This window comes from Lissotriton vulgaris, chromosome 3_1, assembly GCF_964263255.1.
Source record: "Lissotriton vulgaris chromosome 3_1, aLisVul1.2, whole genome shotgun sequence".
NCBI classification, from domain to species: domain Eukaryota; kingdom Metazoa; phylum Chordata; class Amphibia; order Caudata; family Salamandridae; genus Lissotriton; species Lissotriton vulgaris.
Genome location: NC_141689.1, coordinates 1,392,197,464 through 1,392,222,958, shown reverse-complemented (window position 1 = coordinate 1,392,222,958; position 25,495 = coordinate 1,392,197,464). Strand labels below are relative to the sequence as shown.

At 49.5% G+C, this 25,495-nt stretch overlaps 1 protein-coding gene across 1 annotated transcript; it reads right to left on the bottom strand.

Moving 5' to 3' along the window:
• Positions 1-1,685: 1,685 nt before the first annotated feature.
• Positions 1,686-4,147, bottom strand: LOC147727957 (zinc finger MYM-type protein 1-like). Its single transcript, XM_086963207.1, has 2 exons — positions 4,116-4,147; positions 1,686-3,993 (listed from the first exon to the last, which is right to left on the bottom strand). Exon 2 carries the CDS (start codon positions 3,968-3,970, stop codon positions 1,859-1,861), a length of 2,112 nt encoding a protein of 703 aa, XP_086819333.1. The 5' UTR covers positions 3,971-3,993; positions 4,116-4,147; the 3' UTR covers positions 1,686-1,858.
• Positions 4,148-25,495: the final 21,348 nt, after the last annotated feature.

Here is a 25,495-nt window from a genome sequence, read left to right as displayed (position 1 = left end):
CCCATGTTCCCTCTGTTGACATGCCATGATGCGAGTTACGACGTCTTCCTCTGACTGATTGCCTGCATGGACATAAAGCCAGATGTTAACAAAGCCCCTACCCCTCCCCTCATCTTCATAAAACCAGGTCCAGTGGGAGGCCGGACGGGCTCAAGAAAATGCACAAACATAACCCAAATGTTGTTGTGTTTATTCTGCCCTTGTTATCTTTTAATTGAACATGATATCTCACAACCTGCATAAATTCCTAAAACAAGAACTTGCTGTAATATCTTGGGCATAACAATGTATTCTGGTTGTATCTCTTATGTCAAGCCTGTTATGCTAAGTCCATGTTCCAACTGGTTATCATGCGTAGCGCTCAGGCACCGTCGAAGAAAGGTGTCGCTAAATTAAAATGCATTTATTCCTGTAACCTCATATTTGCTTTTGTAATTTATTCACTTGTAAAGTTATTCACATGAATCATTTCCGTTCCTATTGTAAATCGCTCAGACACCTTCGGGTAACGTCCGCCTTATAAACAACGCCTCAATAAAATAATTAAACAAGAGGGAAGCAGTAAACCTGACCTGCACAATCACAACTGTTTCTTCCGAAAAGCGCTGGTACATCTTCGGCTATTGCACGCGCTTTCAAAAGAATTACATAACATCGCTACAGCTCTCGCTAACATCGTAGGGGAAGCTGTAAACATGGCTGCAGAACTGCAAAATTGTTCGTTCGTAACACCCTTGTGATGTTCCCATCCTTTATCAGTTCCGATCCGATTGTGAAGCGCTGCGACCTCTAAGGGCAGCGTCTGCGCTATATAAAATTCCTCTGTAGCCAAATAATTACAGGGGGTGCGGTGCAACTTCAAAATGACACATAGTGAGTGGCAAACTTAAACGGGTATGTTAGCAAATGAGTGAATCATTTAAACTTTGTTTCAAAACTAGGCAAAATTTGCCGGACACAATGCGCGTGTGCCCCACACAATCCCTCCCCTGCAGAGGCGTGCGGCCTAAACGTGATCCCGGCGGCGCCAAGCCGCGGGCTCGGCCCCACCCAGACCCCTTGTGCACGGCCTGCCCGACGAGCACAGACCCCCAGACCAGAAGGGAGAGAGAGGAAGCGACGGCTCCTCAGACCACCCGAAGCCCCGCAACCAGCGAGGAGCAGCACCCCACCCCTGGAGCAATGGGGGGCCTGGACCGCAGGTACTACACAGGGTCAACTTGACCCCCGCAGGGAGGCGTGAGCAGGATGTCGGGCCGTGGAAAGCAACGCCGTGTGCACCAGGGTGGGGACCGACACGCGGTGATGAAAAGTACAGGCCCTGCAAGGGGCACAAGCCCCTTGCAGGGCCTGTAGCACCGGGCCCGTGCCGCGTGGCATAACCACTGCGCACCCGCCAGCGGCACAAGCAAGTGGGGCGTGGCCCCCACTCTCCGCCGCCAAAGTGAACAAAGGGCCTACCCAGGAGCAGTGGCGGCTGGTGACATTTGAAAGTGGTGGGGCGTAAAATGAAAGTCGTACTGCACCGTAGCGAGCGAGCGTAGCGAGCGAGCCCGAACCCCTTAAGGAGGGTTCGGGGGGAATTCCCCCCGAGAAAATTTTGAAAAAAGAGTGGCCAAATGGTGCATTTTCATGCAAATTTGTGAAAGCAGGAAGGTTAATAAAGCAATTGTGAAAGTGCAGTTATTACATTAATAAAGTGGTGTCATATAACATAGGTAGCTGCTTATTCTTCTTCATCATAACCACAGAGCTTCATAACAGACTTTGAAACACAATGCATTGCTGAGTACCTCACAGATGTATTTTAATAACAAACAAATAAACAGGACGCCAACTAGCAGCATTTAAATAGTGTTCACTTTTTGTAATGAAAATCCGCACGTCTGTTTTTCATGGAAGCAAACTTCTCAATGACTTGACCATTGAAGTCTGGTATTCGTTTAACTAACTCACTCTCGATGGAAAGCATTGCTAAGGCATTCAGCCTGTCCTGTATCATGGTGTTTCTTAGGAATGTTTTTATTCTGTTCAAAGCGGAAAATGAACGTTCCGACTCTGCTGTTGTCATCGGTGTGGTGATGAGTATTTTTAATAAAGTCACTGTTTCTGTTAGTGTGTTTTGCATGTTAAGGTTCAGAATTAAAGCAAGCAAATTAATTGCATTAGTGGCCTGCCGGTATACATGCATTCCATACAGTACAGTTAGTTCTGTTCTCAGATCCTCTTTGTTGAGCATAGGGTAAGCATCAACAGCGGTATTCAGTGCTTGCTCAGGGAAGGAAATATCATGTTTAGCAAACAGATCACTTTTTAGTAATGTGGCACTCACCAAATGCTTTTTAAAAGAAAAGCGTTCCTTTGCCTGCATAATTATAGTGTCACATATCTCTTTGGAAATTCGGACTAGACTGCTGATGTCTTTTCTGCGGTTAGAGAAAGTAGAATCATTTGGCAGTGTGCTGTCTAAATTGTCAACGTCTTCTCTGATTTCCGTTATGCTTGTGACAAAGCTGTTGATAGATGTTTCCACATGGATAGTATCTATTTCACGTTTTTGCAACGTTTCATACAGTGCTTCAACTTTTAGCATTATTTGAAAAAACAAAAACAGCAAAAACTGAAACTCCCTGTCTTGCAGTGTTCTAGCAAAGCCACGGGCCTCATTCCGGCTTTTGTAGTCAAAGTCTTGATTTGCTTCTATGGTGTCAAAACATTTCTCAAGATCAACCCTATATTGGTATATTAGGCGGATTGTACGGATGTGAAAATTCCAACGAGTTGGGCCTCCCTTTGGAATCCTTCTGTTAACAATGGTATGAAGTAACTCCGTTCTTTTGGGGGAGCGTGAGAAGAATGCTGCCATTCCGCCTACATCCAGGAAGAATATCTTTGCCTCAGAGATCTTTCCTACTGATTGTTGCATAATCAGATTTAGTTGGTGGGCATAACAGTGCACGTAATGGGCATTAGGGTAGACATCTTTAATTTTTTTTTGTACTCCACCGGAGGTTCCACTCATTACTGCAGCACCATCGTAGCTTTGTGCAATCAGTTTTTGTTTTTGATGCTGCTCTGGAAAAATGAAGTTTAGTTCCTGTAGAATAACTGAAGAAATGCTTTCTGCACAAGCGTCTTTTAAATGGGTGAATCCATAGAAGCGTTCCACAACTTTGTTGTCACTGTCTAGGTACCGAAAGACCAATACTGACTGTGTATTTGTGGCCACATCAGTGGTGTCATCAGCCTGAATAGCCACAAAGTCTGTGTTTTTCAGCTGTTGTACGATAGTGCTTTTTACAATCTCTAGCATGCACTCAAGCAGTTCATTTTGTATGATTTTCGAGGTGCCCTTGAAGACTGTAGCAGTTGATAGATGTGCTTCGAATACATGGTCTATGCTTGCTATTAAGTCCACAAGCCCTAAGAATATACCAGGATTTGCAGAGCCTTCCGATTCATCATGCCCTCGTAAAGCCAGTTCAAAATCACCACAGAAACGAATGCAGTCAATGATTTTTGACAGCACGTGTCTATTCCTATCAACTGCTTCATTGTGCTTCCGTATATTTGTTTGGTAGGCCTCGCTTAAGTGGGCTTCAATCGGTTTATCTCCCAACATTCCCAGTCTTGTCAGATTTTCCATATGTGTTTTCGTGTGTGCATGCCTCTTTACTTTATCTGACAAATGTTTTAAGTCTTTCACTCCTTTTTTGGTCCAAGGAGTTTCACCACCAAACAGCAGGCAGGGGAAGCAGAACAGAGTATTTGTTGAAGGACATCCTGTAAGCCAATCAACTTTTTTGTACCAGGTGTTTGTGAAAGAACGTGTGTAAGGCTTCCCTCTGTCTAGGGAACGTTGTTGTAGGTTTAGGTCTGGCCGGTGAGGTCCTAATTGTTTTACAATTAGTTTGTCTTCACGTTTCAGTCCAAGGAACGGCTTTGCAAATAGATGCTCTACTGTATTCATGGTGTTACCAATGTTAGTGTTACCTGTCAATAATCAAAGTACAACGTATGAGGTTTGGTGCATGTATTTAGACGCCACCCACCATGTACACAACTTACATAGCCCTTGACTACTAGAATGTAAAATATAGCAGCAGTTTCCTTACCTTAAACACTGGGGTTGTTGGCTGTGTTGTAGCAGAAAAGGAGGTTGGCGTCTCTTCTTCTTTGCTTGATTTGCCCAAAAATTAGTTCGGCAGCCTGAGGCTTTACCAAATGCTGAAAAGCAAATACAACAAAATGTAGTTGTGTCAACCAAACACACAGACTTTTAACAAAAGCATTCAAACTGTAAAATATGGGCAGGCATGTACAGTGGTGTAACGCAAAATGAGCCCCCTCCCTTGCAGAATGTGCTGAAGCACCCCTTAGTGATCACATCACGATGCATTTCTTTGATCATAAGTGCCTCTTATTACAGAAAAAGTTGGAGACCCTTGGCTTAAGTGATCCACAAAGACTTGACCCTGTACACTGCACATTACATTTGGGTTATACATCAGGTTTCACCTTCTTAGAACAATACACTTGAATTTTACTAAGTGGGCTAATGCAATTCCTTCCATTGACCAGTACAGTCTAGGGGGCACACTTTTGGTTCCTATGTGTAGTCTATATGCAGACGACGATCATCTGAATTATTAAGGGACTCAGATCACACTCCTGGAAAGTGGTTAAGCCTGCCTTAGCATTGTTTTTGTAGGCCATGTGGACTTTTAGAAGGTTCACGTGGGCAAGCTGGCATAAGCTCTGTAGTCTGGAGATGAACATGTCACAGTCATAGACATGCCATTAGGAAAACAGACACTGGAACCAGGAGGACAAACGCAAAATGAGCCCCCCCTGTAGCACGTAGTTAGCGGTTGATCTATAAACTATAGAGGTAAAATCTTCTCCAGTGAAAATTAATCTACCTTTGAAACAATACATGCACTATGGAAAATATGCAAGAAATACAAATTCAAAAGAAGACTGAACACTGGTATTTGACGCCACCCACCATGTACACAACTTACATAGCCCTTGACTACTAGAATGTAAAATATAGCAGCAGTTTCCTTACCTTAAACACTGGGGTTGTTTGCTGCGTTGTAGCAGAAAAGGAGGTTGGCGTCTCTTCTTCTTTGCTTGATTTGCCCAAAAATTAGTTCGGCAGCCTGAGGCTTTACCAAATGCTGAAAAGCAAATACAACAAAATGTAGTTGTGTCAACCAAACACACAGACTTTTAACAAAAGCATTCAAACTGTAAAATATGGGCAGGCATGTACAGTGGTGTAACGCAAAATGAGCCCCCCCTGTAGCATGTAGTTAGCGGTTGATCTATAAACTATAGAGGTAAAATCTTCTCCAGTGAAAATTAATCTTCCTTTGAAACAATACATGCACTATGGAAAATATGCAACAAATACAAATTCAAAGGAAGACTCAAAACTGGTATGTTGTTGTTTTTGTCATTGCATCCAGATATAGGATACAACAAGTAACATCATACTTACTCTTATGATATTACTCTTTTTGAATGCGATCATTAAAATTATTATCGTCTAACTTTTAAGTCTACATTGCCAGTGACTATCCACAAGATACGGTACAAAAGGGGGTGATGATGGACGGAAGGCATGGCTTGATTCCGGTCCAGGAAAGACATGGCTTGGCAGTTCGGGCTGGACTGTTTCCATTAGGCACAGGGTCAGACTGATTTGCATATGGCCATGTCTGAACTGGGGTGGCAGAGTGGGCTAAAGAACGATGATGGATGAAACCCAAATACGATGACTGGGTCTGAGTGTTTGATTTGTTCAGATGCTCCGTCCAACACCACCCCCTTTTGTACCGCTTTGTTCGCCATAAGTTGGTTAGAGCGGCAGACCCTGATGCAGAGGTCTGGCCCGGGACCAGGGTTCAATTCCCCGCCTCGGCGGGTCTTGGGCTCAAAAAATTCCACGGACCTGATAATTCTCGCCTCGGTGCCTATTCCAATCATGGAGTCCCACTCTGCAACTCTGGGCAATAGCTTGCTTAATCTCCACAACGGCCCCCACAACGCTAAGGATGCCTGGCCTCCACCTTGGGGGTGCCCAGGAGTGGACGCCTCACAGGGAAAGCCAGGATGGGTTCCACAGCGGTATTCGTACAAGCGCCTTGAGACCCTTGCGGGTGAGTAGTGCGCTATACAAGTATCAATTTACATATAAGTTGGCAGGGTATGCTCAGACGTGAGTCCCTTGCTCACTTTGTCACTGGATTCAAGCAAGCCTGGCTGAAATGCCAGAAACCGGTCCTAGGAAATACTAAAAGACAAAACTACAACATCTTAGATGATGGCTTACATCCCTGCCTGCGATGCACAACTCGTCACCATGCGGGAGGTTCCTCAGATAGCGCCGAGAGGCCATGTAAATGGCTGGCCGGGATGGCCCAGAGAGTTAAACACTCACCACTGAGAAATGTGGTGGCATGCAGGTCATATATTCGAATCTCTGCATGGCCAACTCATCCTTCTACCCTTTTGAGCTCAGTGAACTGATCAGGTGCAAGTTTAGCTACATAGATTAGAAGCAGAGGAGTTGTGGTAAGTGCTACATGATAAGTCATAACTTAATTTATTATAACAAAATTAACATAACCTAGAGTACATTAACAAAAATGCTTCATGTTTTCATAAAACTACCTACCATGCCCTTATTGCCACGCAGCTGAAACTGACCACACCAGACACCAAAAGCAAGCATTTCAGAGGAAAGTTACCTTAGCTCGAGTTGTTGTTAATTGTATTTGATTGTTTAGGCAGACCGCGAAACCAAATACAACCACAATGCACAGAAATCAGTGGGAGTCCAAGCAACTGATTAATGCATGTGACCAAAATGGTCTATGAGAGCACACGCTCGGACATCTGTTAGCACTTGGGAGGTTAAAAGTGCCATTAAATTACACAGGGGGGCAAAGGAGGGGTGCGTTTTGGGCGGAGAAAGAGAAAAGTTGGGATAACTCTCCCTCGAGAGCTTAATGCATCTGCCCAGGTGGCAAGGGGAGACCAGAGTTAGGCTTGAGGGTAACTCTAAGTGCGTGCTACTGATAGAGCCAGAATGCAATGGCTAATCCCCACTAAAAATCTTTAACATGAATTTGAAAAATGACCAGAACAGAATTTAACAAAGGTCCCTGAGGCTAGGTATTCCCTTTCACTTGTGCAAGATCACACAATGACATCCCTTCCATCTCCGCATCCGGAAGGCCATACTTCACCTGTCACCCATTGTGTGTCCACTGTTGAACTAAAAACCCTTGGGTAAGTCTTGTTTGGTGTAAAAAGAGGACATTGCTTGCGGGGATCGGTGCCCTTTGAACTCGGCTGGTGTCAGGTGAGCGGCGGTGGGGAGCCCCGGTGGACAATACTGTGCCTGTTCTGACCCGGGACCGGGCGGCTTCAAAATACAATAGCGCCAAACCAGCCCCACCCACTCTACCACAATAAAATGGTGGGAACATAGCCCCGCCCCTTTCCCCAAAACTCAAGGCTGGTAAACCAAATCATGAAATGCTTTCAAACCGGCCTCTCCATTGCACCGCAACCCAATGGTGACAATTAAATCCGGTTCACTTTACCGCAGTAAAAACCAGCCACGCCCATCTCTACAGATCAGTCATTTTAGCAGATGGTGGCCTTGCTGTATATTTCGTGTCATGAAAAAAACAGCCAAAATACGTTGAACAAGCCCCCCCTTCTAAGCACCCCCCTGCCTCCTCTGAATCCCCACGCCTTGCGGGGGTAGCTTGGTGGGGGCAGGCATGGTGCAGGCTTGCATTTTAAGCGACCCCCAGAAAGGCTTAATACCACAGTCTTCTTCAGCCTCACGCGAGGGTCGTGGTAAGCCTAACAGCACACACTCTGCTTGTGCATCTATTTACAGCCCCGGGTTTCAAGCAAACCCCTCCCAGCCCCGACTTTCACATGCAGTTACCACCTGAAAGAAATCGCATACGAGGGGTAAACACGGTATTTGTAAGATCATTGCCCAGTGCACAGCGCAAAACTTCGAATCAGGATCTAAAATGGGCCTGAAAACTATTTCCCCAGGAGGTTTTTACGTCCGACCTCAACTTGACCCGGGCCTCGATTACGATTACCCTTGTTGATTCAGATATGTGCAGTAACTTCTGTAACGTCACGTACTAGAACGGAGTTTGTGGCCAAACTGATGAAATTTACCAGGAGAGACGTTCAGTAAATGTCTGAATGTCTTGTCAGGAGCGATACACACAGCGCCATCCTCTGGTTAAGAATCAGACCCTACAAAGAAGCAAAACTCACTCTTCCCAGAGGAGCCGGCGGGTCATTTATTTCCTAGCTCATTTTAATGGCCAATGACAGTTCTTCCAACAAAACCTAGTACTGCGGCCACCTCTGGGGCTCCAACCCACCGTATCATGCCAAGGCGGCCAAACACCGTCAACTTAAGTTTAACATTATTTTATTTTTCAGGTCCATACCTGCACAGTGCACACAGGTCCAGGATTAGAATCTGTGATACTGATCTGTCTCTGAACGCTCCACTCCACAGACTCGACTACACTAGGTGAAGTGAGAGGCCTCAGACAGTCACCAGACGCACGAGTCGACCACGAGGACTCAGGACACCACAAGGAGGAAGAAGGGAAGGAGGGTCTGAGTGACACAACTGTCCTTGGGCCGGCCCGATTTGCCCAGCACCTAGAAATGCCCAATCACTGAATGGCTTAACACTAAGCCACTACAGTGATTGGGCATTGCTTGCCCCACCATGTGTTAGATGTCCCACCCCCGCGGTGAGACACTAGACCGTGAAGACGAGTAAGTCTGTACTGTACTGGGACACTAGAGTACAGTACACACAGTAGCCAATCCTGATGCTGCTCTCTTTAGAGGAGAACTGCTCTCTAAAGAGAGCAGCATCAGGATTCGACTGAGCACGAAAAAAACGCCGCTCATTTTTTAAGCACTGGGGAGCGTTGCAAACGCGAACCCCGTACTCTGCAGTGCTTGCTTTTCCCAAACCATTTACTTTACTAGCTGCTCAAAGGAAGTCGGGAAGACACCACATGCGCAGTGCGCACTGTGCCGGTGTTCTCCAGTCCAGCGCCACCCACTGTCAGACTCAAAAAGTACATGATGACGACGAGTGAAGCTTCAGCTTGACACCACGCACGGCCGCAGGCGCAAGGCAATAATTATCGGGTAATTTATTCGAGCGGCGCGTTAATTTATAAAACTTTTATTAACGCGCCGCTCGAATAAATTGCCCGATAATTATTAGTGGGGCAACGCCCCACCGCCCAAATGGTAAAACCGCCACTGCCCAGGAGTAAATTAGCCACGGGGACAAGCTGCACCGTGTGAGCAGTCAAGGGGGGGGGGGGGCACCAAGCAGACAACAGGCGTCGCAGGGCCCTGGGGGCCCGGTCCGCAGGCGACATACACCAGAGACAGGCTGTACCGAGAATGCTGAGCGGAGGGGGCACAAGGCAGCTAGCAAGCGGCGCAGGGCCCCGGGGGCAAGGCCGGGCACACACGGACCACAAACCCCTCCTTCGCGCCTAATATCGCATCCAGCCCAGTCCCACGCGCCCCCCGCAACCCACACTACACCCCAGAAGGCAGCCCCCTGAGAAGAGGGAACCAAGGAGGACCTAGCTGCAAGAGAGGTCACGGGCAGGGAACCCTACATAGCAAAACCCCTTCACTCACCTAGAAAAACAGCGTACGGGCAGCAACGACCGTCTGGCCAAGGGGGAGAGGTTACTGTTCACGTGGCCGATCGAGGGGCAAAGAGGGGGCCAGGCCCGCGACCCCAGGCCATATAGCCGCGGACAGCCCCTCCCCCACCGGAAGTACGTCACTGGGGACCCCTGGTCCCCACACTAGACCGCTCAAAGGGGTCTGGGCCATCCTGTGGCACTAAGGGTGGCCGCCCTCTTAGGTGGCCCCCTTCGGGGTCCCGGGGCAGCCTGGCAAAGTGCACATGACGGTTAGTCCGGCCCAAGAACGCTGGTCAAACAGTCATGCACACTTAGAGGAGTGCAAACCACTTCTCACTCTGCTCTGGCGTCACAGAGTCAGAGTCCTGCATAGAAAAATAAAATTATAATAACCCCATAGAAGTGACTCTTCTAATAGAGCAAAGATGTTACTGGGTGTAATGATTGAAAGTGTGGGCCCTGGGCCCACATGGTATGTGCAGCAAGGACGACACGGACACCAGGATAGAGTGGTAGGAAAGGTCCTGAGCACGTGCGCTCAGCCTCTTTTATTGGCAGCGTCATGTGACACCATGACGTCTGTGGTGGGTGGGTGTAGAGTGTGTTGCATTACATAGGAACACTAGAACGTGTCCACACCAAGACACTACATCACTCCCCTTTTTAATCAATGAAAAGACCAAACTTAATAATTCACATGTGGGAAATTAACTTATCTCAGGATGCAGTGAAGTGTTCAGTTCCACCTCTATTTTCTATCCGCCGCAGCTTGGGAATGGGCAGATGGAGTTCAGTTTGTTTAGGGGAACAACTGTCCGCTTAGGCCTGGTGGTGGTGCCGATGGAAACAGTCTGCAAGCCTTAGGAAACCCCGTTGTACTCACAGTCTTTCTGTTGCTGACCTCCTCGGTGTCGGGTGCGGTAGGAGTTCTTGTGGTTCGCCGTGGAATGATGGTTGGCCTTGGGCTCACGTGGGGACCCACAGTGCCTGACTTCTTCTTCACTCTCAACTGTAGTAACAGCCAAGTGGATTCATTCCTTCTTTACTTAACTGTGGCAACGGCCACGTGGATTACTACCTTCTATTGTTAACTGTGGCAACGGCCACTGGGATATACTTCTTTCTGCTGTTCTTAACTGTGGCAACGGCCACATGGATGTCCTTCCTTGCTTAACTGTGGCAACGGCCACGTGGATATCCTTCCTTGCTCTCAAGCCGTGGCAGGGTTGCCACCTGTCTTTCCTTTTCTTCCTTTCTGTTGATGGCGGCAGACGTGCCACTCAGCTCTCTCCTCTTCTTCCTTTCTTTTCGCAGTGGCAGACGTGCCACACCGATCTCTCCTCTTCTTCCTTTCTTTTCGCAGTGGCAGACGTGCCACGCCGATCTCTCCTCTTCTTCCTTTCTTTTCGCAGTGGCAGACGTGCCACGCCGATCTCTCCTCCTCTTCCTTTCTTTTCGCAGTGGCAGACGTGCCACGCTGGTCTCTCCATTTCTCCCTTCTTGTTTCGCGACACCACTCGGTCCAATCTTGCATCTTCACTCCTGACCTGGCTCCTCCATGCAGGGCGCGCCCGCTGCATGTGTGATCCTGGTTTGTCCCCGACTGGAACCTTCCTCCTTCTTCCTCAGCTTCCTGAGTTGGCGTCGCGAACCCTCTTCACTGGATTCTTGTAGGTGACGTTCATGGGATGGTGTTTAGAGACCTTGACTAGGTCGAACGTCCTGGACCATAGGCGGTCCGCACCTGCTGATGTTTTGGCAGGTTTCTTCTGTCGTCCTGTCGGACTTTCTGATGTAGTCTAGAGTTCATACTTGGTACACGATCTTCCTGTGGATCGGTTTATGGGGGTGCCACGCTTAGTGGTCTTCTTCGGAAACTCTTCTGCACTGTGGCGTTACCTGTGGCCTTCTTCCATCTCGTGGGGGCTGCGCCTCGGACTCTTGTTGCGTGTCGTGAGTACTTGCAGCTTTGGCTGGCGTCGTTTTCTTGCTGCTTTGGCTGACGTCCAGTACTTGCTGCTTTGGACCGTCGGGTACTTGCTGCTTTGGATGGCGTCAGAAGTTTGCTGCTTCGGACCGTTGGCGGGAGTAGTAGGTACTGCGGTGATCTCCTGTGGTCACTAGAAGTCACTGCTCTCTCCGTCTTCTGATCTCGGCAGTCTTATTCCCTGATCCTACCTCCAGTGCTTGGCAGCTGTCTTCTCCAGACGTTTCGTCCTGCTGCTTTGGACCGTCGGGTACTTGCTGCTTTGGATGGCGTCAGAAGTTTGCTGCTTCGGACCGTTGGCGGGAGTTGTTGGTGCTGCGGTGATCTCCTGTGGATCGCTAGCAGTCACTACTCTCTCCGTCTTCTGATCTCGGCAGTCTTATTCCCTGATCCTACCTCCAATGCTTGGCAGCTGTCTTCTCCAGACGTTTCGTCCTGCTGCTTTGATGCTTGGTGAGGCATTGGTGCCTCTTCCCACGTAACTCTGGAAGCGGCATCTGCCGACTCCTTGCTGGTGCGTGCTTGTTGTTTCCTCTTCCTGTCTTCTGCTTCTGAGTTGCGGCGTTGAGATGTTTTCCCTTGGGGCACTACTCAGCCAGTCGCCGTTGGATGGTGTTACTTCTTCTGCGTTGAGCAGTGCTTGTTTCTGTGTTGCTAGCTGTTGGTGCAATATACTTTAGGCCACTGGGTGGCAGTGTTCTGGATCTTTCAAACAGCCTGGCTTGTCCTCCCCTGGTGTGCACTCTACTGCTTCTGTGCACAGGGGGTTTTGAGCTGCTGCTGGAAATGGGTGAGTGGTTTTCCCTTGCTTCAGGTGTTGCAGGGCTTGTACCTAATTTACGATGTGCTGACATCAGGCAGGGATATGTGAACGTACTGTTTATGTCCCTATTGTGCTGTGCAGGCTTATTTGGCTGTCTTTATGGGTACAGTGGTGTATTCTCTGTGCGGTCCCTTTTGTCTTTGTGCCCCGGTGGGGCTTATGTGATTCTGTCAACTTCGGCCGTTTTGCCGGCCTCTGCCCCACACGTAGCACCCGAGGAGGGGCTCTTCTCTGACGTCGGCGCTGGCCTCGTGCCGGCGCTTGATTGTCTCTTGCTCCCGTGCACTCCGCTCCTCCCACGGAGCACACAAGGAAGGGGGGGGGCCTCTTGCTCTTGGCGGCGCTGGCCGCTTACACACGCTGGCTTTCCTTTGCCTCCTCTCCCCGCCCGCAGCCGCTTCTTCAGTACTCACGCGGGCGGGGTGAAGGTGTTGTGCGCGTTGCTCCGTTCACTCCTCCTCGGCGGGGTGCGCTCGAGGCAGGCCGCAGTTGGGCTCCGCCGGCTCTGTCTAATGCCTGGGCTGTTCCGCTGGCCTCACTTTCGCCGGTCTCCCGCCGCTGCAGCTTCTACCGGCACACGCTGCACGGCGGAGACCAGTATTGCTTCCCGCAGGTCACGGGTGGGCTCCGCTGGCCCTGTCTAATGCCTGGGCTGTTCCGCTGGCCTCACTTTCGCCGGTCTCCCGCCGCTGCAGCTTCTACCGGCACACGCTGCACGGCGGAGACCAGTCTTGCTTCCCGCAGGTCACGGGTGGGCTCCGCTGGCACTGCCTTCACTGTCCCCCCTTGGGTGCTACCGGCGGGCCGCGGGTGGGCTCCGCTGGCGCTGCTTCTTCTCTTCTTCGCTGGGGGTGCCGCCTGCAGGTCGCGGGTGGGCTCCGCTGGCCTGGACCACGTCGCGAGGGGGGTCGGGAGGCGGTTAGCTACTCCGCTCCCACCCCCTCGTTGATTTAGTTGACTTTCGGGTCCGGCCGCCTCCCTTCACGCCGTGGCTTACTCTGGGCCCCGCCGCTTCCTTTGCACACGCGGCGGGGGCAGGGGATGACTCGGGCAGGCCACGGGTAGGCTCCGCTGGCCCTGCTTATACATTGGCACAGTTACTGCTGGGCACTTCGCCCGCCAGGGGCTCACCTTCGGCCGGCAGGCCAGATGCTGCGTCGCGGTCGTGGCGGGTGGACTCCGCCCGGCCCGTGCTCCACTCTGGTGAGGTTCTTGCTTTGCGGCCGTCACAGGTGGGCTCTGGGCGGTCCGCTCATTCCTCGAGGCACCTGTTGGTGGCGGCCGTCGCGGGTGGCTTCCGTCGGTAGCTGGTAGCCTCTTGGTGGCTGCTGGGCTCCGACGTGCCCCGGCTCCTCGGCTCGCTGTGCCTTGCTGCAGGGGGGTGCCCTTCAGGCAGGCACCACTCCCCCTTTTTCCTCAGTGAATGGTAGTGGCACGCGTGGGTTGCACTACCGACCTCGTCGCCATTGTAATGATTGAAAGTGTGGGCCCTGGGCCCACATGGTATGTGCAGCAAGGACGACACGGACACCAGGATAGAGTGGTAGGAAAGGTCCTGAGCACGTGCGCTCAGCCTCTTTTATTGGCAGCGTCATGTGACACCATGACGTCTGTGGTGGGTGGGTGTAGAGTGTGTTGCATTACATAGGAACACTAGAACGTGTCCACACCAAGACACTACACTGGGAATATCCATTTAATCAGCTGAGTCTTGTCATAGTCTGTGTTGCCGACCAATTATGTTTACTCCTGAATAAGTGACAGTGCGAAATGCATTGAGCCTAAGGGCGTATTTGCCGATTTATTGATATAGCGACAGGAATGAAGATTAACCATAACTCTGTAACAACACTTGAATATTTACTTTGAAATTATCAATCAAATGAAGTTAACAAGTTTAATTAAGTTTCCATAATAAGATGGGGTTAGCCAAATGCAGTAGGGCGTGTGTAGTAAAATCTGCATTTACAATACCAGATCATTCTACTATCCTAACATCGTACCTCATTCCCAATTGCTAATAAAAATGCATCAAGGAGACTACCTGAATGTGTTTTCAGAACTAGGATTGTTGTCATGGTAAAATGTGCTTAGTAGATGTACAGGGATGAATAAATACGCACTGGCAAACCCAATAGGTTTGGCATTTGTTAGGGGAAAAGTTTGGTAATAGTTGGGCAACTGTGTGAGCTACCCATGGCTGTCCTAGGAAAAAAATATACATAAAACACCAACATCTTGGGCAACAACACAGTAGAAGCTGGAAGTAGGGTCATGTTGCTTAACACAGTTATGACGTACATGCAAAGAATGAAGTTAGAAAATTGGGCCCGAAGATGTATAATGTGATCTAAAAGGCATGCAAACCCATATATTACAAAGTGGATAGAAGATGCTCTGGACAAAGGATCAGTATTTTACCAGTGTCTTTAAATAGAAGTCAATGTAAGGGCAGTTCTTTACATTGTGAACTGAGGAAGCTGCAAGTGACATGTTAACAATGGCAAAAAAGTTATGTTATGGTATGTTATGTTAGGCCGATTTGTAAAGCGCACGGCTGCCCCAGCAAAGGGGCGTCCCGGCGCTGCAATCAGATTAGTACAGCTGAAGACAACAGAACAATTTATAACGAAGGAAACAAAAACGTTTTAACTACTTTACGGAAGGGCAAATAAAACTGTAGACTACGAATGGAGACGGGGAGCGAATTCCAAAGTCTAGAAGCCAACACTCGAAAGGAGCAGCCGCCAGCACGCACCCTCCTCACCCTAGGGACAACCACCAGGTTCTGTCCCATGGGACGAAGTTGGCGGGAGGGAGTATAGAAGGAGTGCAGGTCAGACAAAATGCTGGGCGATGAGGAGTTGAGAATTTTAAAGGTGATACAAAGTGAAGCAAGTAAATGAGTAATTTGTGAATAGCACTGTGTTTTAATAACAACCATAGACATCAACAAGCAATGGCATAGCCAATGGGTCCTGCCCTTGGGACCTTAGAAGTGTGAAGCCATGCAGCCCATTAATCTGGGTGCTGTGCTGTGCTGTCAGGGATTGAAGAGTTAAACAATTACTACACACTGGGTCATGCAGTGTGAGTTAGAAATACATGCTTGCCTCAGGAAACATTTATTGACACATTCAAGGATTTTTAATGCACAGACAGAAAGACAAATGCCTCAATGCAAGTCAACAGCACTATACCATTCTGTGTGCGACTGCATCACTACAGTATTCAACAGCCTACGAAAAAAAAGCAGTAAAGTACTTACCAATGGCAGAGGCGTCACATCCCTAACCCCCAGGCCTCTATTCACCGGGCACCCTTCTGCAGAGCTTTCCATTCAAAATACTGCTTGCACTATCCATTCATTAGTAAGCCCCAGCCCACCCTCTGTCCAGCCCTCTGGGTATAACAGCACTGGACATAGCAAGAACAACAAAAATGCTCCTATTTATCAGGTAGATGGGCAATAATGACTAAACCAAGAACTGCATCGGCATCACTTAATAACAAGCATTTACAATGCAATGGTTTCGCCTTTTGAAAAGTTTGAGCTATTGGCATTGTAAATGACAACATTTTTATTTATGTGTTGGTTTTGAAAATAAATAAATAAATTGCATTGTCATTTACAATGCCAATAGCTTAATCTCTCGCAAATGGGGAAGGGCCATGACGAAGTTGTTGCTTTTGAGTAACTACACCGATTTTCAAGAAAATGATATAATGATACACTTAATTACATAAAATAGGGACCCGCCATTTAACGCTTTATTTTTAGCCCAAAATGATTCCAGCGCAGTACACAATTGTCAAAATAGCTGCTGACGCTCTGGTTGTTCTCATTGTTTTTACGCACTCTCGCTCTAATTGTGTTGCGAACTGCATCGTAATAATTATGTGATCTGGCGTAATTTTGGGAATTTCATACCAATTCCTGAAATGACAATGCTGTTGTTAAAATGTCGGCCGGGCCTAGTTGTTACCAATGGTCAAAATTAAGTCCAGCCTTCCCATTACTCGCTCTTTACGTGTGCCCGGAGATTTCACCAGTCGCCATCTTGTAAATGCTGGTTGACGTGGGGCAGGAGCGCAGAGTGTCGACCCATGTGTCAAGAGTTACAGTGGCGCACACATGCAGCCTGCAAACGACGCTGTCTGGAAAAATGGTTGTCATTGAAATGGGTATCCCGCTAACTACGACCTGGCTAGCGCCTAGAGGCATTCAGCTGAACAGGCGCTTGATAAGTAAGTTGCCAGAAGTGCTCCGTGGCGTGCACCCAAAAGCACAGTTTACGAGACTGTTCCAAATGTTTTGTGGCAGGCCGGTTGTGTGGTTTGAGTTACACCCGCATTAGCGTCCCGGGGTTTCCAGGCTTCAGTGTCCGCAGGAGAGGCGGGTACTGGACCTCATAGTTACCTGTTGCTCTTGTCTAACTTTAAATTACTTGAGGGATTCCCCCCAGCAAAATAAGAACTTTCTAAATAGTGCTCCAAACCGCTCTCCTGCCGCTTCTAAGCACTGTAAATAGCAGGTGTTCCGGTCACCCCATGTAACAGGCTCAGTTTGCCGACCTCAGAAGGATGAGAGGCAGAGAGGCGTACCTGGGAAGTGATCCTGTGTCTAGCATGCTATGTAGAAGTTTCTGCGGCGCGGGCATTAACCCATTGAGCTCTCAGCATATTGAAGAGCTTGAGGCCTGCACATGACCAGGGCACACGTCCCCTCAGGCCGCACCAAGGGCTGCTCTGACAACAACTCGGCACTAATCCGATTAGTATCAGCAACTTAAAACCACAGGCACTCCGGGGAGAGGAGGGGGCGGCGGAGGAGGGGAGAGAGGGAAAATAAAGAGCGGGAAGGGGAGTGATAGAGAAGGAGGGAAGGAAGGGCGGAGAGAGGTTAATAAAGAGCTAGGAGACATTGTAAAAAAACAGAGGAGAGGAAGGGAGAGAGGGTAATAGAACGATGGAATGAAAGGTGCAACGAGGCTAGAAATATGGCGGGGTAGCAGAGCAACTGACATTGAACGGGAGAAAGAGATGGGATAAGGTTGAGAGAGGGACGAGAATAAATGATGAATAAAGACACCGCGGACGAGAGAAAATATGACAGAGGAGTGAAGTGACGATCTACTGGGATTTGTGGTGGGGGCACAGGAGGCGGTGGGGGGTGGGGGCAGGATGAACCGCGGATGGGCAGAAAGATGAATGAAGTGACAAAGGACCTATAGCTGATCTGGATAGAAGGCCCTTCTGAGAAGGGTACGTCTGTGACAGCGCTCCTCAATTTAGCTCCCTGGAGCTGCGTGTCGAAATGAATTTATAGACACGTTCATAATTCGTAATGAAAGTATAATTAATAGACACAGACCGCACATGTACAATCGTAACAACTACTAACACGGACAGCGGGAGGGGGGCGGGCACACGGTGTCAGGTCCCAGTGTCCTCAGGATTGAGCGATGCTATAAAGGGTTCCACCTCTCGACAGCCCCTGGGTCTGAATGAGAACAGACTCACAGAAGTGGTCAAGCGAGGGATATCAGGAAGGACAGGAAGGGAGCAGCGGGGAGAGGAAGCTGAAATGAGAACAAGGCACTATGAGTCAAGCACACTACTAACTAATGATAATACAAGCTAGTAGATAAGGAACAGTCAACTTTTTATATGTTCTTATTTTACCTGGACGGAGAAAAGGAGTGGCTTTGCCTGGCCATCAAAGTGTAGAATTGGTATCTCTGATCTATAATACAAGAACCTGGAATTTATCTTCTTGAATCACAATCACATTGCGTAATAAACATACATATGATATAAACGTACCAAGATAGTTACTGATTAGGCTTCAACAGAGGGCATATGGTAAATAGCCAGCCAGGCGAAGCTCAATAGCCCCTGTTGTAAGTTGCAAAAGAAAATAGAAAACAATAGTTATTCTCAAATAACTCTTCGTAGCCTTAGAGTTGGACTTCACCCCAAGACGACTTCTGCATCAGTATCTTAAAGCAACAAAGTAGATCGCTGAATGCTTCTTCAGCATAACTGGAATGTCACCCAAAATCCAGCCTGTGAGGAACCCTTAATCCAAGGTTCCTCCGCAACCAATATCCATTTGATAGATATCCACAACAGGTTATTGTGTCCTGAACCCCCTCTCAATGGGAGGAACATAAACAGTAGTTTCAAAGAAACGCTTGCAGCCCAACATGCGCAAACCACAAGTCCCACAAGTAATCCAGGCAGGAACCAACCTAGATCGTGGTGCACCCAAAACGAAATTGCACAGCAGCTGCCAGAAGTAGCAAACAGTCACAGAAAAAAACGCCTCCGTGGAGGCAAGTAACCAGAGCCTCAGCCGAGGACTCTCTGAGTTCAAAACAGGACCGTGGTCAGGATCGGTACAGCTCGTACTGCGCACGCACAAGGAAACACAGATACAACGACGATCACCATAAAGGATACACAGGAAGCCCGGTGAAACAAGCCTACCGTGTCTTCTCTCCGGAACAAGTTTTCGATGCAGTTTAAGTCCTTCAGATACCCATTTGCCTCTAGCTTGGACCCCGGGGTGAGTCTGCATCAATAAGTTAGGTGACCAGGAGTCCCGGGTTTGCCGGGATAGACCCAGGGTTTCACCAGCTGTCACTGTAGATTTTGATTAATTTAGCTCATGTTCCGGTTTGTTCAAAAAGAACTGACTTGAATCAGGGGGGAGGGGCAGGTTTTTAGGTGCTTAAAGGTAAGGCGAGTTGGCTGCTGTTTTCTGATCACAGTGTAATGAACCATCAGGTAAGGTTTAAAAGTTGCTTCTAATGTGGTTCTTAAGTACCTTCTTGTCTAGGTTTCTAAGTTGATGCGCGCTGTCAATTAAGTCATTTTGTGCCCCTCGACTGATGTAAAAGTGTAATCCTTCTATGTTTGCTAAATCTCCTGGTTTCTGTTTTCTATTTAAAATCTGGGCACCTTATCTATAAGGAGACGTGGGGGCAGTGTCGACTTCTCAGGGCGAGCAGAGTTCAGATTGCTTTGCAATCACGTACGCCACAGCCATACGTAGCTAGTTGCCAAGGCTCAGACAAACTCACAGGCGAGCGGCTCGGAGGACTATGAGGCTCGCGGCACTCTGGATCAACTCGGGGCTGTACGGAGGAAGCTGGCGGAGCACAAGCACTCGGGGGAGGGCCGGTGGGCGCCCATGAACAAGCACCGAGCTAGAGGCAGCGCGTACACGGGCGGGAGCCGGAGGCAGGCAAGAGAAACACAAACAACTTACCACAGTCATAAAATTTCAGGGGCTCCGCTAGCGAGAGAGGCCATAAGGCGAGGAGGCACAGGCTGACTGCCAGGACAGACATCTTCAGCAGAGGTAGAGGCACACTGCACGACGGCGGCGCTGGGGCTGCGGAAGTGGAGCACGGCAGAAGGAAGGGTCATGTGACAGACACGGCATGGCCTGATGGAGAGGGAGGGGCGGAGTGCAGTCACATGACAGAGGGGACGGGCTGCCTCGGATGAGTCATCGCTGGGCACGAAACGTAACACACCGAACAAAGGATGTCATTTTCTTTTACCGGAGGTTTAAATGCACCTAATGGGCTTCAGATTAAGGAGCAGGTGTCTGGGGCTCCGGACTGGGGTCTGATCCCTGCCTCGGCTACGTACAAGGAGGAGCGGCCCACCCAGCACAGTCCCTAGACCGGGGAGGGCCCAGAGCGTCACATGGCCTGCTGCCCCTCACGCGGGGGGTTGAGTCAGTCCCAGTCACCGCATTTTTACTCGTTGTGCAATACACAGCGCCGCCGAGGAAAGTGGGGAGAAGGGACCATCATGGCAGCAGAGCTGGGCGCCTCGCTCCACTTCTTGGAGCCTTGGGTAGAATATCTCATATCACTTATTAGAAGTATTTATTTTATTGTATGCTGTTTTATATAGCGCGAACTTTACCCAAAGGGGTCAGAGCGCTTTACAAAAGAACCAGGTAAGTTAGCTAAGGTACAAAAGATACACTAAACCAGGGCACAAGTCCTAAACAAGTCAGGTCCCGGCCCGGGCCGCGCTGTGATTGGCTGACGTCACGGGGGTGTCCCGGGCCGGCAGCCAATCACAGCGCGGCCCGGGAATGACGTCACGGGGGTGTCCCGGGCCGGAAGCCAATCGCAGCGCGGCCCGGGACAAAGGGGCGGGGCTTAAAAAAAGCACCAGAAACGCCCCCGAATCGCGTTTTCGTGAGAAAGCGCGATTGACAGCCTCTGCCTCCCAATGGCTAGTCTCCATTTATGGAGCTAGCAAATTGGAAACAGAGGCTGTCCTAACCTCACTACTAAACACAAAAGATTTCGACTGGGAGGGGCTTCGCCCCTCGCCAAAAGTCGAAACCTAAAAACTAAAAAATTAACCTGACCATGTGTATGTAACTGGCACTTTTGAAAATCGCTCCAATACCTTCGGGCCAGTAGAGTTCGCACTCTATAAAAATGCACCCGATAATTAATCTAACTTGGTGTAATGTAACTAGCGCTCATGTAAAGCTCTTCAACACCTTTGGGTCGCTCAAGTTCCCATTATATATTAAACAAGCATTAGAAATGCAATAGGTCTCGCAGCATTAGAGTTAGTGCTTTTAGAATTGTTTATGGTTTTTTTTGTAAATCTTTAGCATGAGGTTGAGGGTGAGTGAGGGTGAGTGAGGGTGAGGGGTTGAGGGTGAGTGAGGGTGAGGCTGAGGGGTTGAGGGTGAGGGTGAGTGAGGGTGAGTGAGGGGTTGAGGGTGAGGGGTTGAGGGTGAGTGAGGGTGAGGGGTTGAGGGTGGGTGAGGGGTTGAGGGTGAGTGAGGGTGAGGGGTTGAGGGTGAGCGAGGGTGAGTGAGGGTGAGGGTGAGTGAGGGTGAGTGAGGGTGAGTGAGGGTGGGTGAGTGTGAGTGAGGGTGAGTGGGGGTGAGTGTGGGTGAGGGATTGAGGGTGAGGGGTTGAGGGTGAGTGAGGGTGAGGGGTTGAGGGTGAGGGAGGGTGAGGGGTTGAGGGTGAGGGGTTGAGGGTGAGTGGGGGTGAGTGAGGGTGAGGGGTTGAGGGTGAGTGAGGGTGAGTGAGGGTGAGGGTGAGTGAGGGTGAGTGAGGGTGGGTGAGTGTGAGTGAGGGTGAGTGAGAGTGAGGGTGAGTGAGAGTGAGGGTGAGTGAGGGTGAGTGAGAGTGAGGGTGAGTGAGAGTGAGTGAGGGTGAGTGAGGGTGAGTGGGTGAGGGTGAGTGGGTGAGTGAGGGTGAGTGAGAGTGAGGGTGAGTGAGGGTGAGTGAGAGTGAGGGTGAGTGAGAGTGAGGGTGAGTGAGAGTGAGGGTGAGTGAGAGTGAGGGTGAGTGAGAGTGAGTGAGAGTGAGTGAGGGTGAGTGAGAGTGAGTGAGGGTGGGTGAGGGTGAGTGAGGGTGAGTGAGGGAGGGTGAGGGTGAGTGAGGGTGAGTGAGGGTGAGGGTGAGTGAGGGGTTGATGTTGAGGGGTTGAGGGTGAGTGAGGGTGAGTGAGGGGTTGAGGGTGAGTGAGATGGCCGCAGCTCTGTAGAGCTCTGTGTTGCTTGGGAGCTTCACGACTAAATGTCGGGACCCACGCTTCTATCATCTGACTTGGCAGATGACCCACTGCATTGGAACACAGCACCTTTCAAAACATGCCCGCATTGTCCGTTTTGAAGAAATGCTGACTGCGGGACAGCTGGAAGTCTGACTGACCATTGTGAGGCTGCCATCTTAAAAGCATTCCAAACAGCCTGACGAGAGCGCATCCATAGCGCTTGCCACCTCCAAAACACGTGATTCAATTCTCAATGATTGAGGGAATCAGCGGAACAGTCGGCGCTGCGAGGGATATACCCCAGTGGTGAGGATTGCCGTGAATCAGACTCCAGACTGGTGGCCGCCGTGGAATCAAGATGGCGTCGGAGAGGGCGTAGGTGGAGGGCCCGTTGCCGGGGCGACACGGAGGACCTGCTGCAGCATCGGGAGGGTGGCGGAGAACTGCAAGCCCCCAGGGAGCCAAGACACTGTGTTGGAGGTGAGCCTGGCAAGGGTCCTCTACCTGACATCACTGCACTGAAGTGGCAGCGGAGACTCAGAGCGAAGGGGAAGACCTGTGAGCCACACAATCTCCCGTGTGTCCCTCCAGTAACAGTGGAGAGTGCCGGGGAACACAGGGGGTGATTGATGGAGATGGCAGGCACATTCAACAACGTAGTCAGGAGGCCTGCGCCCGAGGCCCTGAAAGCTCCTGAACGTTCCCTGAACCGGTGAGTGAAGAGCGGAAGCGGCTCATCGCGGTGAGCGGGTCACTGGGGGCGCCTTGACTGCCTTATCTTTGGGGGCCTCTCTTTATCTAAAATTAAACTTCGGCACCACTAACCTCTAAATGGTGACCCGAGAGAAGCCCTTTACCCTCAAATGGTTATATTAGGGATCGGAGGGGCACCTTTACACACACAAGATACGTGTGACGCTGTGCTCTGCAGCTGGAGGACGGGCGGCACCGAGGGAGCTGCGACCGGCCTGTGGGAATGACTGGCAGGATCAGTGTGCCTGCAGCCCGGTAGATGAGCATGGCTCGCGGCGGACTGAGACGTAGTCTTGCTGTAGGCTGCGACACGGCGGGAAGGGGAGGGGGCGGAGCGGGTGAGCTGCGCGAGGGACGCAAACCGCGTGGAGTCTTACCGGGGGAGGGGGGGTGGGCTTGGAGGACGGAGGGTTAGCCTTAGTGTTAGGAAAGACGAGTGATGTGACCGTTGCGGCGATGTTACACGGAAGGAAGTTAGACGGCGTTAGACGGAAGGAAGAGAGGGGAGGGGGAGGAGAAATGCGACACGGCGGGAGGGGGCGGAGCGGGTAAACAAAGACGGACGTGCACGCGCACGCGCTTTTAAGGTCAATGCGCATGCGCATAAGCTCAATGCGCATGCGCATTGACCTTAAAAGTCACGGGCACTGCAAGGAATCGCCACGATTCCTTGCAGTGTAGATAAAGAGTGGATAAGTCGCAATACTCTCGCTTGCTCGATGCGCATGCGCATCGACAGGCGAGACCTAAAAATGTCTCACAGTCCCTGCGGAGCTGCAGTGAATGTGCTTTGAAATTTGAGCTCTGAGCCGAGGAGAACAACCGGAAGAGGCAGCTGGGCGGGCATTCAGTAACATGGGATGAGATGGGGGCGGGGTGGGGGGGGGGAGGGGGGGAGCGAAATCCTGCTCCCATTTGTCACGTAAAGGGGATGTACTGAATGAACAGGGGCGGGGTCAGCATCAAAATCTGCGCACCTAAAAACAAAAAAATTACCTGACCTTACGTAATGTAACTGCCACTTTTGTCAAAGCGCTTCAATACCTTTGGATCATCAAGTTTGGGCTCGATAAAAATGTCCCTAACAATTAATGTAATACTTTGCAATATAACTAACACTCATGTAAAGCACTCCAACACCTTCAGGTCGCTCGAGTACACATTTATGTAAACAAGCGTCAGATAAAAGGCAACGGGAGTTGCCCAAGCCTTGCCCTTAGCTGTGCTGCAAGGATGGGCTGCTGAAGGTCCGGTGACTGAGGCTTGCTAAAGCAACAATCAGTGAAGAGGGAGGGGTTTGGGGGGAAATCCTCACACTTTAAATTCAGAGAAAATTAAAGAGGTGATTTGGAAAACATCATCTGAAGCATCTGGCATTTCATCTCAGAATTTGAACGGGATGGGGAGCTTAAGATACGGACACCGAAGCTGAACTACTGAAGACGGGCAAAGAGTGACACAAGCAGGAATCAAAGAAGAAAAAATAGTCCCCCAAGTGAACACATAAACACAGAAGTGTAATGTTAACAATAATTGAGCGGTGCTCTGTGGCAGGAAACCAAGCACAAAAAGAAGGGACAAAGAGGAAGGATTAACCACTAGCAAGCAGACATTTTTGAATGACAATCGAAGGGACGAATAAAAAGGCAAATGGCGGGCTATATGCCCACAGAGAGAATACAGAATGTCTCGCTTCTAAAAGACACAATTTGGCAATTAAAATTGTGTTCTGTTAAATACATCAAAGATAAGACAATGATAAAATAAGAAATCTTTTTAGGGTCCCAAGGCATCCAAGGGTTACAGGTGTCACATTGTAACAATATGAGCCTTTTACCTCGAATGACCTGGGGCTCTAACTTACTATTGAGCCCAAAAACTGAGCCCAAAGTAAACTCCTTTATCATTTAAACCGCGGGGTAATGAAGTCGAGCAAATCAAGGCTTACACAAGGAGGGGTTTTGGGGTAGAAACTAAGAACTCAACAAGACATATCAGTCAATAAATCATTGTTCAGCCAGTGCTTTTACTTAAAAGAATACTTTACTTCCAACACACATAATAATACTGTAAAAAATATCAGAGGGCAGTGGTATTGCAAAAGTTGTCAATTTAATATTCACTGTAAGAGGGGGAGCACCCAGTACTGGCTTAGGCTGTTTCCATTCTTAAAGTTTGTGTAGATAGAATCCATGCAAGCTAGGACAATGCCTTCTTGTGGAAAAGTGGTGGGTAATATTCGACATCCCTCTGATTTGCCCATGTATCCCTCTTAAATAATTGTGGCTTAGCAGAGCATGAATTGTTCAAAGTAAAGTTCACCCCACAATGTCTCACTTTTGCATTGTACCTTTTGTCTTTTTAGTTCTCAGTAAGCAGGACCTGCTACCGCTGGCTGAGGCTGGGGACTGCACTGCTTCTGGTGGTGTGTCATCCTACGAGACTCACCAGGAAGGATCACTCTGACTTTACCCTGTTCCAGCCAAGACTGCCATGATCCCTGTGTTTCATGTCATGTGCACGACTCTGGCTGACAAAGATGGGGCAGTGTGAGCACCAGTGAAGGAAAGGACGTGTCTCAGCGTGCCCCAATGACGGTTGAACAGATCTTCAATGGGTGAAGTT